The 16,481-nt window shown below is 47.1% G+C and overlaps 1 protein-coding gene across 1 annotated transcript; it reads right to left on the reverse strand.

Annotated features, from left to right (window-relative positions):
* Positions 1 to 7,000: 7,000 nt before the first annotated feature.
* Positions 7,001 to 8,699, reverse strand: LOC149468098 (uncharacterized). Its single transcript, XM_089670667.1, has one exon. The coding sequence runs from the start codon at positions 8,697 to 8,699 to the stop codon at positions 7,260 to 7,262; it is 1,440 nt and encodes a 479-aa protein (XP_089526793.1). The 3' UTR covers positions 7,001 to 7,259.
* Positions 8,700 to 16,481: the final 7,782 nt, after the last annotated feature.

The raw sequence follows: 16,481 nt of genomic DNA on the forward strand, positions 1-16,481 counted from the left end.
GTATCAGTGATGGGAACTGAAAGACAGCACTGATGGGCACTGATAGGCAGCAGTGATAGGCAGCACTGATCGGTACTGATAGACTGCACTGATGAGGAGCAACTGATGGACATTGACAGGCATCACTAGTGGGCACTGAAAGGCTGCTGGGCACTGATATTTGGCATTGATGGACACTGATATTTGGCATTGATGTACACTGATTGGAGGCAAAGGTGGGCACTGAAAGGCAGCACTGATGGAGCTGCACTGATGATCATTGCCCTGATTAAAAGTGTAGAGGAGAGGACTGCCAATAGCAGCATTTCCTGTTTACATGTGATCAGGTGTGATTGGACACAGCTGATCACATGGTAGAGCCTACGTCATTGGCTCTTTACCATGATCAGTGATCCACTGTGTCCCCGGGGGTGTGCATGTGCAGATAGAGTGGTAGGATGTCATATGTCCTCCCAGAACAAGAGAGCTCCCCCCCATCCCTCATTTCCCTATACAGTGGGCAGGAAGCGGTTAAACTCAGGTGGTCAGACCATTTTTTAAATGTTTCCATTTTTTTATTTTTTACAAACAGCCTTGAAAATTGAGAAAATCAAATCTACACAAAACTGTCAAAGAGCAATTTTGTCTAAAAATTATAATTTTTCACTTACAGTTTCCAAATTGTATAAAACCGTACATTTTATGAAAGCATAGGATGGGTAGAATGAAGAGAAGGTGACCCCCCAAATCACACATTTTCTGAAAGCATAGGATTGGTAGAATGAAGAGAATTTGCCCCCCCCCCACAAACTACATTTTATGAAAGCATAGTACCGGCAGAATAAAAAGAAAGTGACCTCCCCCCCAAACTGTACATTTTCTGAAAGCATAGAAGCGGGAGAATAAAAAGGTGACCCCCACTAAAACGTACATTTTCTGAAAGCATAGAAGCGGGAGAATAAAAAGGTGACCCCCCCTAAAACGTACATTTTCTGAAAGCATAGGGCAGGTAGAATAAAAAGAAGGGGACCCCCCAAACTGTACATTTTCTGAAAGCATAGAAGCAGGAGAATAAAAACGTGACCCCCCCCAAATCGTAAATTTTCTGAAAGCATAGAAGCGGGAGAATAAAAAGAAGGGGACCCCCCCAACCGTACATTTTATGACAGCTTAGGACCAGTAGAATAAAAGAAGGTGCTAGTGATTTTTCAGGTCCCGTAATATTTGTGCAAATGTTAATAAAATATATATATATTTTCACAAAAAAAATACATAAAAGTCATTGTTAGCCGAGACAAACAACAAAACTCACAAAATTCCCGCTAACTTCCCACTAAATCTAAAACTGGACTGCGGTAATCAATAAGAAATATTTGTACATTTTAGATTGCGCCTTTTTGGGAAATGGTGAAAATCAAATATTTGCAAAACTGTAAATGTGTAATTTAGTCTAAAAATCTGAAGGTTATAATTTTTCACTTAATATTTCCAGAATTTGTAAATGACCCCCAAACCAGACATTTTCTGGAAGCATAGAACCAGTGGAATAATAAAAAGTACTACAGATATATTAGACCCGCAATAGTTGGGCAAACGTTTATCCAATCTCTATTTTTATTAAAAATACACTAAAATCATTATTAGAGACATAAACACAACACAACGTACAACATTCCTGCTATAGTCCTACTAAGGCCTCGTTCACACAGGAAATCCTATAGTGTACGCCCTGCCAGGCCTCGGTTCCCCACACGGTGATGGACACGTGCTGTGCGGTCCCATTGGTGTCATTGGGGATTCAGTGGCTGCATGGAGGACACAGCTGCTGCTCCCACCCTGACATCCATGAGGGTGCACAGCCCTGAATGCAGACAGTGTGACTTCTGGGACATGCATCCACATGGATGTCAGATTGAGATCAGCAGCTGTGTGTGTGCAGCCGCTGCGTGCCAATTGGCATCAATGGGACTGGTTGTACAGGGATACACAGAGCACCGCTGTATACCCATGTGGGTGAACAAGGCCTGACATGGGCCTATGCTGTAATGTGCTCTGTAAGGATGAGGCCCCACTTTTTTATTATTTTAATTGTTTTTATAATTTTATTGTATTTATATTGTATCCAGGTCCTCCCCCATCCTCTGGAACTCACTACCCCAATCCATCAGACTGTCACCTTCCCTCCTCACCTTCAGGCGCTCTCTGAAAACCCACCTCTTCAGGGAAGCCTACCCCACCCTCACCTAACTGCTGTTCTCCTTCATTCCTCCTACCACTCCATCCCCCACAGCCACTTCCTCCTGTACCACTACCCCCTCCCTCCTAGATTGTAAGCTCGAAAGAGTAGGGCCCTCTAACCCCTCATGTGCTGATTGTAGGTGCTGTAATGTTTCATGTATTGTCCCCCCCTCTATTGTACAGCGCTGAGCAAACCCTTTGGCGTTATATAAACTAGATGTAATAATAATAATTTATTTTTTTGTGGGGGAGGGGGGTGGTTAGATATCAGAGGACTAAAGATATCCTCAGAGTCCTCAATGCAACCTCAGCTGCACTGTAGATGAATAAATAGGAGTCTACTGTACAGAAGCTTCTATTCATTCATGAAACTAAAGCACAGAAAACACTCTTTACTATGCTTCAGTGATGAATGAACACAGGAGTGATCGGTACTGATCACTCATTGTGTTCATTCAGGAAGGGGCTGGTAAACATGACATGCCAACCCCCCACTCTCCATCCTGAACACCACACTGATCTCCCACTCCAGCAGCAGCTACAGCCATGGGCGGGGGTAGAGGGGAAGCTGGCCAGCAGCACTGCAGGGAAGGTGCTTCAGGGGATCAGTAAGAGGTCTAAGGACAAGGGGGGAGTCTGAGCGGCAGGGGGAAATATTTAGACATTTTGATTCCTCGTAGCTCCCCTGCAGCAGCTGAAGCTGGTGGGAGGGGAGAGGAGAAGAGGCCAGCAGCAGGGAAGCTAAAGGTAGATCTGTGCTGTGGGTGAGCAATGGGCACTGCGAGGGGGATCAGTGCTGTAGGGGGGATGTTAGAGGTGCAGGGAGCCATCCTAGAGGACAGGCAGAGGGTCTGTGGAGTGGAGGGAAGCTCAGGAGACCATGAGGTTATAGCAGAAGGGGAAAGCCATGGACATATGACGTACTGACCTGGCCAGCTGGAAGCAGTTCTATAAGTCAGTACAACGTCCATCCATGGCAGCACAAGGGTTAATGATCACCCTGGGGGGGTTTTAGGGCACCAACATTTTCCATCATTTCATCAGCCCACACCATTCTAAGGATGGACATGTTGGGTGTCTATTTACTCGGCACAACCACATATTTTACCCCACAAAAAATTAGTAAAATCTTACATTTGTGTGCTCTAATATTACATTTAGAGTATTTATTTACGGAAATTTAATCTTGATAAATCATTGAGCTTAATCACGTGTGTGACGGGAGTGGCTTTTGGGGGTGGGGGGACCCCTGTATCAGCTCCCCATATTCCTCTTATGTGTAAGGAACCCTGTGTCTGATAGGGGTACAGGGTGAAATGGTCTAATATTGGTGTGGGGATTGTTCATTGTTCTCTGCCATGAAGCTGCATCCCAGTGTTCTAGCAAACTATTATGGGATGTAATGTTTGTGTATTGGTGTGGGGGTTGTCCATTGTTCACTGCCAAGTGCTGCATCCCATTGTTCTATTGTGTGTCTTGGTTTGGTGGGGGGTGTTTTCCTGCAGCCCTTCCCCCTGATGGGTCGGCCTGCTGATGTATTTCCTGTTCCTGGTTGTATTTCCCCACCCTGTGTATATATCTTGTGTTTGTGTTAAAATAAAGCCGTCCACTTCTTTTCTTAAGAAGAGTCTGGTGCTATTTCCTGTATGGTCAGCGGTGGGGTCCATGGATGGTGTTCGGACAGGGAAGCAGGAGTCTAACGGAAATACCCTACAGCAGTTGGGGTCTGGTTCTGTTACAATGTGGAATACAAAACTGGAACTACCACCATTTTATTCTCCAGGGCCTCTGATGTCACAGAATAGATGTTTGGGGGTTTATCTCATCTTCAGGACCAAAATCTGCATTTTCCCATGTGTGCAAAATCATGCAGAAACAGCTCTGGCAGTGATGTGGGCTAGATGGGATCCCTCTGCTGGGGTGACATTAGAGCTCCCCCTAGCTGCAGCCTGGTAATAACATTGCTAAGAGGTCTCTTCATTTCTCTGCTCCATACTTCCCGTCTTTATAGAAACGTCTCCTGACATGGATCCATAAATGACTGCGTAGCGATTATCCCGGGGAAAGTGCAGAAACATCCCTTCTGTGTGAATGGGGGAAGTGAAATATTGTTAGGATATTTGCTAAGTGGGTTGATATAAAATGGAAAATGCTGCATTGGGCCGGTTCTGGTTCTAATGGTCCAATGTCATATTTTCATTCAAGATTAATATTGTTGGTTTAGAGAACTTCCTTTCCTTCAATGTCTCCTGTAGTCACAAGTGTGGGAGTATGAGCTCAGGTATTAGTAAGAAGCCATCCTGACCAAGGACACTAAGGGGTCTTTTCATAGGAAATTCACCAGAAGACTGTGACAAGCATTCACTCAGCCATGAAATATGAGGGCCATAGTTCAAGTAACACAGTTATTTCCTGATTGTCAGCGCCATCTAGTGACCATCATACAGTATTTCTTCTGAAATGAACACATCAGTAAAAATAGTGCAATACAACATTATAGCCACTATATGGAGCCAACGAGCAGCATGAAGTTACAGGCTAAGGTCACCTTTGTTTCTAGAATCCATCCCCCCTGTGCACCAATACACCATTCATGTGCCTCACTGCACAAATATACAAGATGTCTCTGGTCTGGAGAACAAGGCCTTACCTTAGTCTTTGGTCAATGTCTTAGAAATCGTTCTCACTTCCTGGAATGTAGACAGAGGACGGAGGATCCAGTAAGACCAGGAAGTAGATTACCAGCTGATCTCATTAGGACACAAATCCTGCACTGACCTCATTGGTACACCCCTTTCACCCATCAATGTTTTCTTCACAGCATCCCCGGGAACTCTCCCCACGTGCATTGCCTGGCTACCCCAGATGGGCTCAGGCTGCATGCTAAATTCCCTGGGGCCACATGCAGCCCCCAGGACACCCCTGATGTAGTGCAAGGGCCAGCCTGATCGGATAGATGGTAGGTCCTCCTATTGTATCATTTTGGTAAATCTAAAGAAGATTGTACAATCAGATGGTATAGTGTACAGCCCCTTTATACACCTAAAATGACCTATTTGTCCTTTCAGTGTCATTAATTGGTAACGGCACACCCAGCACAGAAACAAGAACATATTTTACCACATTAAAAAACAGGTGACAAATCCAGCAAAACATGTGTAGCGCTCTTTGTACAATCCTTGCTGCTACTGGGGTATGATGGCCCCACCTGTATAAAATTCAGGAGCAGAATCCTTATAATCTGTGTGATCAGGACAAGATCTCTAACAAGCACTAGCTCCTCCACTCAAATGGGGCTTGTGGATAACAAGTGAAATCCCAACTGAGAAATGTATCATCCACATAGACAGTAATCCACACAGCATTGTATATGACAGTTAATGTATTGGAGAAATCACATTCAGTGACCATCCAACATAAAGTATCTTCCACACAGGAACATTAAAGCATTAACAGTGTTTTCTGCATGTCTCAGTGAGGGGAGGCTGCAACACTGACAGTCTGAGCTCTCTCTGCAGGAAATCCACACCTCTCTCTTCCACAAGTGCTCTCTCTGATGACCTCATCCTCAGTGCACAGAGAGCATAGCAGCCATATTGGAAAAGGGCAAAACAAACACTGCATAACAGAAGTATACACTGGAAAATGGGCAAAGAAATTATAACATCACTACACACGCAGTAAAAAATATGCAACACGCACCCCGCCAAAATGTCCCATGAGCTACTCTGCCATGTAGCACAGCCCATTGCAATTAATGGGCCGCCCTATGTGTGTCAAAAAACCTGCGTTCCCTCTACTCTGGGTGTGAATGGGGCCTGAAACGCACCGTGCGTGGGGCACGTCAGCAAGTATGTATTGAGCATTCATGGCGTGTGCATGTCACGGGACACAATACTTGGAAGACAGAAATCTCTCACTAGATAATTCGGGACTTTAATGGATTCTGTGTTTGTTTCTATTCGTTTTATGTGTATGCGTTTACATGCGTTTATAGCATTTATGACGTTTAAAGGGGAACGATGGATTATGAAGCTCTGTATGGACAAGGGAAGTCGGGGTTTATTGCACTTTATCCAGTTTTATGCGTTTGCCAGTTTGTATTTTTCTTGTTTTCTTTGCACATTTATAGGAAGTTCTACACATTTAGTTGGGCTGCAATTTTCCTATTATTTGTTTTCTCATCAGTTATATCATCACTTTTATCACTCTCTGTGTTTTATGCGTTTATATGCGTTTGCCATTTTTTATTTGTTTTCTTTGCACATTTATAATGGGGTACACACATTTCATTGCCCTGGACTTTGTCTGACCCTGTACTACATACCTGGTGGGAGATCTAAAGGAGATTGTTCAATCAGATTGTATAGGAAGGTATTATAATGAGGGAGGTGTGGTCCAGAGTGGTGAACACGCCCTGTGACGCCCCTTTCTGTGATGCAACAAGGAAGTGAAGACTTCTGGGAAGTGGCCTACAGGAAGTGAATGCTGAGATATCATGGACAGGAAATGATGCAATCTGAAAATCTGTTCCAATAAACTGACAGACAAGTGATGGTCCTGTGGATGAGGGGAGAGGAAAGCCCATCGGGACGGCCGGGCCAGAGACGGCATCAGAGAATGCTTCTGTGTATTATGGGAAGGGAAATTCTGTCCGGAAAGGGGAACTTCTCCTTCAAGTGTGGACCAAACTGGTCACGTCTGGGTGAATGATAGTCCATGCATTCAACAATTTATAAACTCAGCCAATGACTCCATTTTTATTCTTCTTCTACCATCAATGGCCAACCTGGTCCCACACTTCATCCATGTCTTTGGGGACCTCTGATCTCCTAATGAACTGTTTCTTCCATGATAAGGATCAGCCATGGAGTATATCTGAGGTGTATATCAGGGTGTGCTTCTTCCCCACATGACAGCTGGGATGTCCCGCAACATTCATCTAGAAGACATTTCCCGCACTCAAGGCACTAATACACCTCCACGGTTGTGTGGGACCCCTGATGTACAGGAAGACAGGACTTCAGTGAGGAACATTTCCCTCACTCAGGACAGGAAAGTGGCTTCTCTCCTGTGTGGGATCTCTGATGTCTGGAAAGATGGGACTGCTGTGAAAAGCATTTCCCGCACTCAGAACAGGAATATGTCTGTTCCCCTGTGTGGGATCTCTGGTGTGTATAAAGATGGGACTTAACTGAAAAACATTTCCCACTCTCAGGACAAGAATATGCTTTCTCCCCTGTATGAGATCTCTGATGCTTGTAAAGACTGGACTTCCTTGTAAAATATTTCCCGCACTCAGAACAAGAATATGGCTTTTCCCCTGTGTGAGATCTCTGATGCTTGTAAAGATTGGACTTCTGTGAAAAACATTTCCCGCACTCAGGACAGGAATGTGGCTTCTCCCCCGTGTGATATCTCTGATGTTTGTAAAGATAGGACTTTCTTGAAAAATATTTCCCGCACTCAGAACAAGAATACGGCTTCTCACCTGTGTGAGATCTCTGATGGCTGTGAAGATTGGGCTTCCTTGAAAAACATTTCCCGCACTCAGGACAGGAATACAGCTTCTCCCCCGTGTGAAATCTTTTATGCGCATTAAGCTCTGATTTACACCGGAAACCCTTCCCACACTCATTACAGGGGAACCTCTTCTCTGTTGGAAGGCCGGCCTGGTTCTGCAGAGTCTGAGGTTCCTCTGTGTGAGATCTCTGATGCTTGTAAAGATTGGACTTATGTGAAAAACATTTCCCACACTCAGGACAGGAATACGGCTTCTCCCCTGTGTGGGATCTCTGATGTATGGAAAGATCGGACTTCACTGAAAAACATTTCCCACACTCAGGACAGGAATACGGCTTCTCCCCTGAGTGAGATCTCTGATGTGTGTAAAGACTGGACTTAAGTGAAAAACATTTCCCACACTCAGGACAGGAATATGGCTTCTCCCCTGTATGAGATCTCTGATGCCTGTAAAGATTGAACTTCTCTGAAAAACACTTTCCGCACTCAGGACAGGAATACGGCTTCTCCCCTGTGTGATATCTCTGATGTTTGTGCAGACTGGACTTCTGTGAAAAACATTTCCCGCACACAGAACAGGAAAGTGGCTTCTCCCCAGTGTGAGATCTCTGATGTCTGACAAGATGGGACTTTTGAGAAAAACGTTTCCCACACTCAGGACAGGAATATGGTTTTTCCCCCGTGTGAGACCTTTGATGCCTAATAACAAGGAATTTATGATGAAAAACCTTCCCGCACTCAGTACAGGGAAAGCTCTTCCCTGTTGGAAGGCCGGCCCGGTCCCGCACAGTCTGAGGTTCCTCAGGATACAAGGAATCTGATGGTCCATCTACACTGGGTGGTGCCGGATGGACATTGGAGGGAGCTGGGTTTTCTCCTGGACTATACTGTGTGATGTCCTCATCTTCTACTTTCCAGTCTGGAGACAAAGTGAGACAATCCTCGGAGGTTTTCTTCATCTCCCGGCCATGGACTAAAATACAAAGACAAAGAGGATTACTAGACAGGAGCCGATTGGTTCCCCCAAATCAGGACTCCGCCCACATCAGGCAGCTTGGTCTCTGAGGAGCTTACAATTCCACCCTCAAGAGAACTAGGAAATGGCTCCTCTGATCTCCTACCAGGTCATTTCTTTATTCATGGACCTTAGTCAGAGAGTGAGGAAACAACCAGAACTGTCTTTTATAGGAGGGACAGTGATGAAGGGATTATAGGACGAGGGTCCCCACCCCCTCTATCACTCATCGCCATCTTCCCAACACAAGAAGTACTGCACTTCCTTATTTACTCCATGATTTATTCATGAAGAACAGCGGGGCTGAGCCCCACCAGAGGTCAGAGAGTGAGGATGGGGGGAGAACAACCAAGATGAAGACTGGACTGATCCTAGACCACCATCATTGGGGTATTGGCTCCTCCCTCATTATCACTTTCTGTTTAAGGGTCCAAAGTTGGAGGATGTTATCACATTATTATCACCATGTAAAGGTCTGTGCTCCAATCACATCATCCGATATAAAATGACCAGCTGGGAGGAAATGGGTGTAACAAAAGAGAATCCATATTATGTGTATATATAGCAGTGGGGGGAGGGGGAGAGCAGAAGTCAGGAGTATGTAATGTACAACATAGAGTATATAGTGCAGGGATCAGGAGTATGTAATGTACAACATAGAGTATATAGTGCAGGGGTCAGGAGTATGTAATGTACAACATAGAGTATATAGTGCAGGGGTCAGGAGTATGTAATGTACAACATAGAGTATATAGTGCAGGGGTCAGGAGTATGTAATGTACAACATAGAGTATATAGTGCAGGGGTCAGGAGTATGTAATGTACAACATAGAGTATATAGTGCAGGGGTCAGGACTATGTAATGTACAACATAGAGTATATAGTGCAGGGGTCAGGAGTATGTAATGTACAACATAGAGTATATAGTGCAGGGGTCAGGAGTATGTAATGTACAACATAGAGTATATAGTGCAGGGGTCAGGAGTATGTAATGTACAACATAGAGTATATAGTGCAGGGGTCAGGACTATGTAATGTACAACATAGAGTATATAGTGCAGGGGTCAGGAGTATGTAATGTACAACATAGAGTATATAGTGCAGGGGTCAGGAGTATGTAATGTACAACATAGAGTATATAGTGCAGGGGTCAGGACTCATAATATTGGTATTCAGTAATCAGTGGAAGTTTAAATGTTTACTGTAGACAAGTTGCAGAGATCCCACACCGCTGCCTCCCATCTCCTGAGACTGCACTCAGTGACTTGGGTCTGAGACACTACAGACATATCCCTCCACCCGGCACAGCCAGCAGATAACAGAGAAGGTCCCCTGGAAGAGTCAGGCACAAGGCAGGAGACCCCAGTCACATGTCCTGGGTGCCTACATTATGCAATGCTTATAGGAAAAATCAACATTTTGCTGCCAGCTGAACCCCAGAACCTCCATAAATCCAGTCTAGAGACATAAATTGTGTCTGCAGCACAGAGAAGGAAGATTATCCGAGAGAAATCCAGGAATACAGGACGGGGAACACAGCTCAGGAAAGTGACCAGGGGATTACAGGCTGATATCACCCAGTCCCCGCCCTACTCTGGACCAATCAGTGAGCAGTATGGGTGGAGGAATGGATTTAGTGTTCATGACCCACCTGTGCTGATCTCTGTAGGAGTGTCCTCCTCTATAAATGTCCCCGTTATTCCATCCTCCTCCATAGACTGCTGATCATCCCTCACATACACCTCTTCTTCTTCTGCTTTCACCTCAACTTTTATATCATTTAGATCTTCAACCTAAAACAAAGTAATAATAGAAGAGTTCATTTGTAAAACATGAACTCCAATATTGTGGCATCACATAAAAAAATCACTTCTATGAGTCCATGTTCTGAATGCTCCATCCCACCAACCTTGTAATGGTGGGGGATGGTGTGACCTTCCTGCGTGGAATCCCGGGAATACAGAGGACGGGGACATCTCTCTGGTGGGTTCCTGTAGCTGGATGACTCCACCATGGTGTCCTGGTACAGATCTTTGTGTTCTTCTAGAAGCTCTGACTCCTCCATCCCCCCATCCTCATCCTCCTCCTCTTTTATCTCTTCTTTAACGTCAAGTTTAGAATCTCTCAGGTTTCCACTCTGAATATATAATAAAAATGCCATCAATGGTAACAATGCAGATAATGTACAGATCCTAATGATACTATCAGTGATTGTTCCTCATCTACCTGATGATGGTGAGTGATGGTGTGACCTTCCTGTGTGGAATCCCGGGAATACAGAGGACGGGGACATCTCTCTGGTGGGTTCCTGTAGCTGGATGACTCCACCATGGTGTCCTGGTACAGATCTGTGTGTTCCTTTAGAAAGTTTGACTTTTCCATCACCCCATCCTCATCCTCCTCCTCTTTTATCTCTTCTTTAACCTCAACTTTAGTGTCTCTCAGGTTTCCACTCTAAAATAAAAAAATAAAAATGCCAACAATGCAGATAATGTACAGATCCTAATGATACTATCAGTGATTGTTCCTCATCTACCTGATGATGGTGAGGGATGGTGTGACCTTCCTGTGTGGAATCCCGGGAATACAGAGGACGGGGACATCTCTCTGGTGGGTTCCCATGACTGGATCCATCTGTAGGAAACACACACACTGACTGAATCCATTGTTTCTATGTGTTTATCAGATGATGGGGGATCTAGGTGGATCCTCCGTACTGCTCTCTCCTTTACAATAAAGTCTCCTCTTACCCGGTGATGTGAGGGGCGGCTGATTGTCCATCATGACGTCCTTGTAGAGATCCTTGTGTCCTTCTAAATACTCCCACTCCTCCATGGAGAAATAGACAGTGACACCCTGACACCTTATAGGAACCTGACACACACAATGATACAGTCACCATCCAGACACATCCCTTGTCTGTTACTGGAGAATGTCCCAGAATTCCCGGCACCGCTCACCTCTCCTGTCAGCAGCTCAGTGATCTCTCTGGTGACTTCTAGAATCTTCTTCTTCTTTCTCTCTTCTATCAGGGAGGGAGGTGGAGGCAATGTGATGTCATATGATCTCCAGACTTCACAGGAGGAAAACTCTACATCTGAACACAAATAGTCACATCAAATGATATTCCCAGAATCCTCCTCACCTCTCCATTCAGGTCTCCATTTTATTAAAGCCCCACTTCAGGCTGAGGTATAATTCCCCCCACAGGACCCCCACACTACGCAGGGTATAGGCTTGTTGCAGCATTCTGATGTCATTACATACAACGCAGGACCAACAGTCCCACTTTACATGTGAGGATACCAAGGGACCCACATCCTAAGAGCATCAGAAAAAAGCCAGATGGAGGGACATTGGGAGGAGGAGCTGTGAGGTCAGTGTGATGTCATAGGATTCTCTGACTCTGGATGGAGGGACATTGGGGGGAGGAGCTGTGAGGTCAGTGTAATGTCATAGGACTCTCTGACTCTGGATAGAGGGACATTTGGGGGAGGAGCTGTGAGGTCAGTGTGATGTCATAGGATTCTCTGATTCTGGATGGAGGGACATTGGGAGGAGGAGCTGTGAGGTCAGTGTGATGTCATAGGATTCTCCATCCCCTGCCACTTATAAAAGTGGTATAATCCTTTTGAATAGACTGATGAGGTGAGAAGGTGACACCTCTCCACAATGAGGAGAATGTTCTGCCCCTGAAGGGGTTAATCTGGGTTCCCACACTATATATGTGTGTATCATCATCTGCTGGAGATAAAAGACATCACATTGACTATGGAGGAAGAGGACAGATGTGACTATGGGGGAAGAGGACGGACATGACTATGGAGGAAGAGGACGGACACGACTATGGAGGAAGAGGACGGACACGACTATGGAGGAAGAGGACGGACACGACTATGGAGGAAGAGGACGGACACGACTATGCAGGAAAGGACGGACGTGGCTATGGAGGAAGAGGACGGACGTGACTATGGAGGAAGAGGACGGACGTGACTGTGGAGGAAGAGGACGGACATGATGGGTGGTTACTGGGTGTAAATAGGAAATAACATCTTATTACCTCCTCTGCTGCCACTTCCAGCAACGTCTCCTCTCTGCTTCCTCCCAACTCAGCTCTCACCCGAAACTTCCTGTCTGTGCCTGACATCACTTCCTGTCTGTACCTGACATCACTTCCTGTATGTCTTCCATAGACACTTCCTGTGTGGGTAGAAGTGAGATCCCCACCTTGTGGAGCTCAGAGGAACTGCAGCCCCGAGAAGCGTCTGGTAGTGTGACCCCGGCCTTGTGCTGGGTGTGTATGGACTGTAGATCCTTGTGTAGGGAGGAAATGACTCCTATCTGTGACTGCTGTAACCTGCTGACTGGCATCTCCTGTGAAATCTGACACTGGCACTGGATACACACAAGGCAGTCAGGGATTTCAGCCCCTCCCTTCTCCTCTCAGACTGTAATACAGAGAGAGCCAATCAGAAGAGGTATTAAAGGAGCCAATGACAGGGACTTTCTCAAGCAGGAGGTGCAGCTGCAAAGCATTGTGGAATATGCAGTCCTGAACAGAAATGGCCTGATAGGCTGATATGAGGGATGGAACTACAGAGACCAGCATGCTTAGTGAGGAGAGTGAAGGACTCCATCTTGTTTTTCCTGAGGGGAGGCAGTCTGCATGTGGCAGGAGACAGTCTGGACCTGGCAGAGAAGTGCTCAGGGTCAGTTCACTCCATGTTTAGGTATCTGCATCAGTCAGGGAACATCCAACCTGAGAGATGTGGCCTACAGTACAGTGCCTACACCGACAGTGTGAAGGGCTCATCGTGAGGTGACCACAGGAGCCGGTCATTTCCAGGACCATGGTTTGGGCCTTAGTCCCAGGATCTGGTGAGAGGGATTTTGCCCCCTGGCAGATGACAGGAACACGGCACACGGAGACATGACACTTCTCCCATACTCACCAGGCACTGGGTTGTGTAGATGGTCCTGCTATACAGACACAGTGTTTGCTTTGCTATACAAATCCTGCCACGGGATTACAATGATACTTTACCATAGGAGTGTAAGTGCACCAATGAAAGTGTCTCGCTGAAGACCCCAACATTCATCCTGTTACCAAGAGACTGAAGTTACTGGTGCCTGTCAGGCTCCGCCCAACGGGATCTCTAGTGGTCCACGGCATGGGGTTTCCCAGGACGCGGAGTCTAAGTCCCAGTCTGCCTTTTCACCAGGGCCCCTGATGGTGGGGATGGACTTGGTGCAAGACTGAAACCAGGTCGCGTCCCTGGGCACCCCCGGCGGTGGCAGAGGGGTCCCGCTGAGGGCATATGCCCGGGTTGAGCCTGCTGTGAAGGGGATGACAGATCCCGATCCGAGCTGGATGGACGGGATGACAGATCCCGATCCGAGCTGGATGGATGGGATGACAGATCCCGATCCGAGCGGGATGGATGGGCAACTAACAGGAGTAGGCGAGGTCAGACTAGCCGGGTCGGTATTGTGCGGGCAGCGTGGTACAGGGGGAGTAAGCGGAGAATGGTCGGGGTCACAAGCCAGGTTCAGCAGGTAGCGGGCAACGCGGTACAGAGGGTCAGGCAGAAGGATGGTCAGGGACGAGCCGGGGTCAGAGCAGGAGAGGGTCAGCATAAACAGAACAGGCAGAGTTTGGCAACAAGGAAGCGTACTTACAGGACAGGAACAAGACCTTGCGGCAACCTGGAGATGCACAGGGCAGCTTTAAATAGAGCGCCCTGTTCTCCCATTGGTGCGGCCGCGATCGCTACTGCGCATGCGCGGCCGCCGCCACGATCGCCGGCTGGGTCGGATCGGCCATCTGCGCATGCGCGCGCCGCCGAGGACCCGGGATCCCTGACATTGCCCCCCCCCCTACGGGCAACCTCCGGATGCCCAACCGACCCCTACCGAACGGCTGGTTCTGAAAAAATTCCCGCACAAGTCTCGGGGCGTGCACATTTTGGGCCGGCTCCCATGAATTTTCCTCCGCCCCATATCCTTTCCATTTAACCAGAAACTGAGCTCGGCCTCCCCTCTTCCTACAGTCTAAGATAGCTTCAACTTCAAACTCCTCCTCCCCATCCACGTCTACTGCCTCCGGTGGTTTAGACCTTCGATCTGGGAAGGGATCTGGAGTTGCTGGTTTCAACAGGGACACGTGGAAGACCGGATGAACCTTCATAGACTCGGGCAGTGCAAGCTCGTATGCCACCTCGTTGATCCTACGTTTTACACGAAAGGGCCCCAAGAATTTGGGAGCCAGTTTCTTCGAAGGGCAGGGCATTTTCAAATTTGCGGTGGACAACCAAACCTGGTCCTCTGGCTGCAAACTCAATTCCCCCCTTCTCTTCTTATCAAATGCCCTCTTATTGTCACCCTGGGCCTTTGCCATTGCTTCCTGCAATACCTTGCTATTGGTTGACAAAAAGTTCAACATATCCTGCGTGGCCGGGACTGCGACCTCCGGGATCAGATCGGGCAGGAATACAGGGTGGAACCCATAGTTTGCGAAAAATGGGGACTGTCTAGTAGCAGAGTGACTTGCATTATTATATGCGAATTCCGCAAGCGGCAGGAGAGTAATCCAGTCATTTTGGAGGAAGGTGGTATAGCACCTGAGGTACTGCTCTAGGGTCTGGTTTGTACGCTCCGTCTGGCCATTGGTCTGTGGGTGATAAGCTGAAGAGAACGATAACTTAATCCCCAGGGTTTCACATAGAGCTTTCCAGAACCTGGACGTAAACTGAACCCCTCTGTCAGATACAATATCCCTGGGAATTCCGTGGAGTCTTACCACTTCCTTAATAAACACACGTGCTGTCTCAAGGGCCGTAGGTGTGTCCTTTAGAGGTACAAAATGGGCCATCTTGGACAGGCGGTCTACAATCACAAAGATTGCTGTGTGGTCCTGAGAGGGTGGAAGTTCCACGATAAAGTCAATGGAAATCATGGTCCATGGCCTGTCGGGTATGGGTAATGGGCGCAAGAGACCCCAAGCTTTATTCCTAGTGGGTTTGTTTCTCTGACAAACGGGACAGGTCTTTATGTAGGTTTCGCACTCCCTGGCCATATTAGGCCACCAGAAAGTACGCTGCAGCAGCTCCAAGGTCTTACGTACCCCAAAGTGCCCAGCCAGTGGGTGATCGTGGCAGTATCCTAATACCAATGTACGGGCCTCCTCAGGGACCACAATCCGATCCTCCTTCCAAAAAAGTCCTTCCCTATTTAGTAAGGGGACACCGGGTGGACCTTGCATTCCTACGGACGCGGTCTGCAGTTGAGAATGGAGCTTCGATTGGAGAACTAAGAAATTTCCTGGGGACAGGATAGTGTCTGGCTTGGGATTCTCTTCGGGATCCCCAAACATGCGGGAGAGCGCATCTGGTTTTGTGTTCTTAGACCCTGGCCTATAGGTTATATGGAAAAAGAACCGTGAAAAGAACAGCGCCCACCTGGCTTGACGTGGCCTCAGACGTTTAGCTGTCCTCAGATATTCTAGGTTCTTATGATCCGTAAAAATCAATATTGGGTGTACCGCCCCTTCTAACAAGTATCTCCATTCCTCTAGTGCCACCTTAATCGCCAAGAGCTCCCGATCCCCGATATCATAATTCCTTTCCGCAGGAGTTAGTTTCCTGGAGAAGAAAGCCACTGGGTGCATGAGTTCTTTGATGCCCTTCCTCTGGGACAGGATCGCCCCGACCGCATTCTCGGATGCGTC

The sequence above is a fragment of the Staurois parvus genome, unplaced genomic scaffold, assembly GCF_062004578.1.
Source record: "Staurois parvus isolate SC_StPar_1 unplaced genomic scaffold, SC_StPar_1.0 ptg000092l, whole genome shotgun sequence".
Classification (NCBI taxonomy): domain Eukaryota; kingdom Metazoa; phylum Chordata; class Amphibia; order Anura; family Ranidae; genus Staurois; species Staurois parvus.

What these genes read in the sequence shown, in the direction of transcription:
- LOC149468098 (XM_089670667.1), bottom strand. Translation starts at nt 8,699, where the DNA reads ATGAAGAAAACCTCCGAGGATTGTCTCACTTTGTCTCCAGACTGGAAA.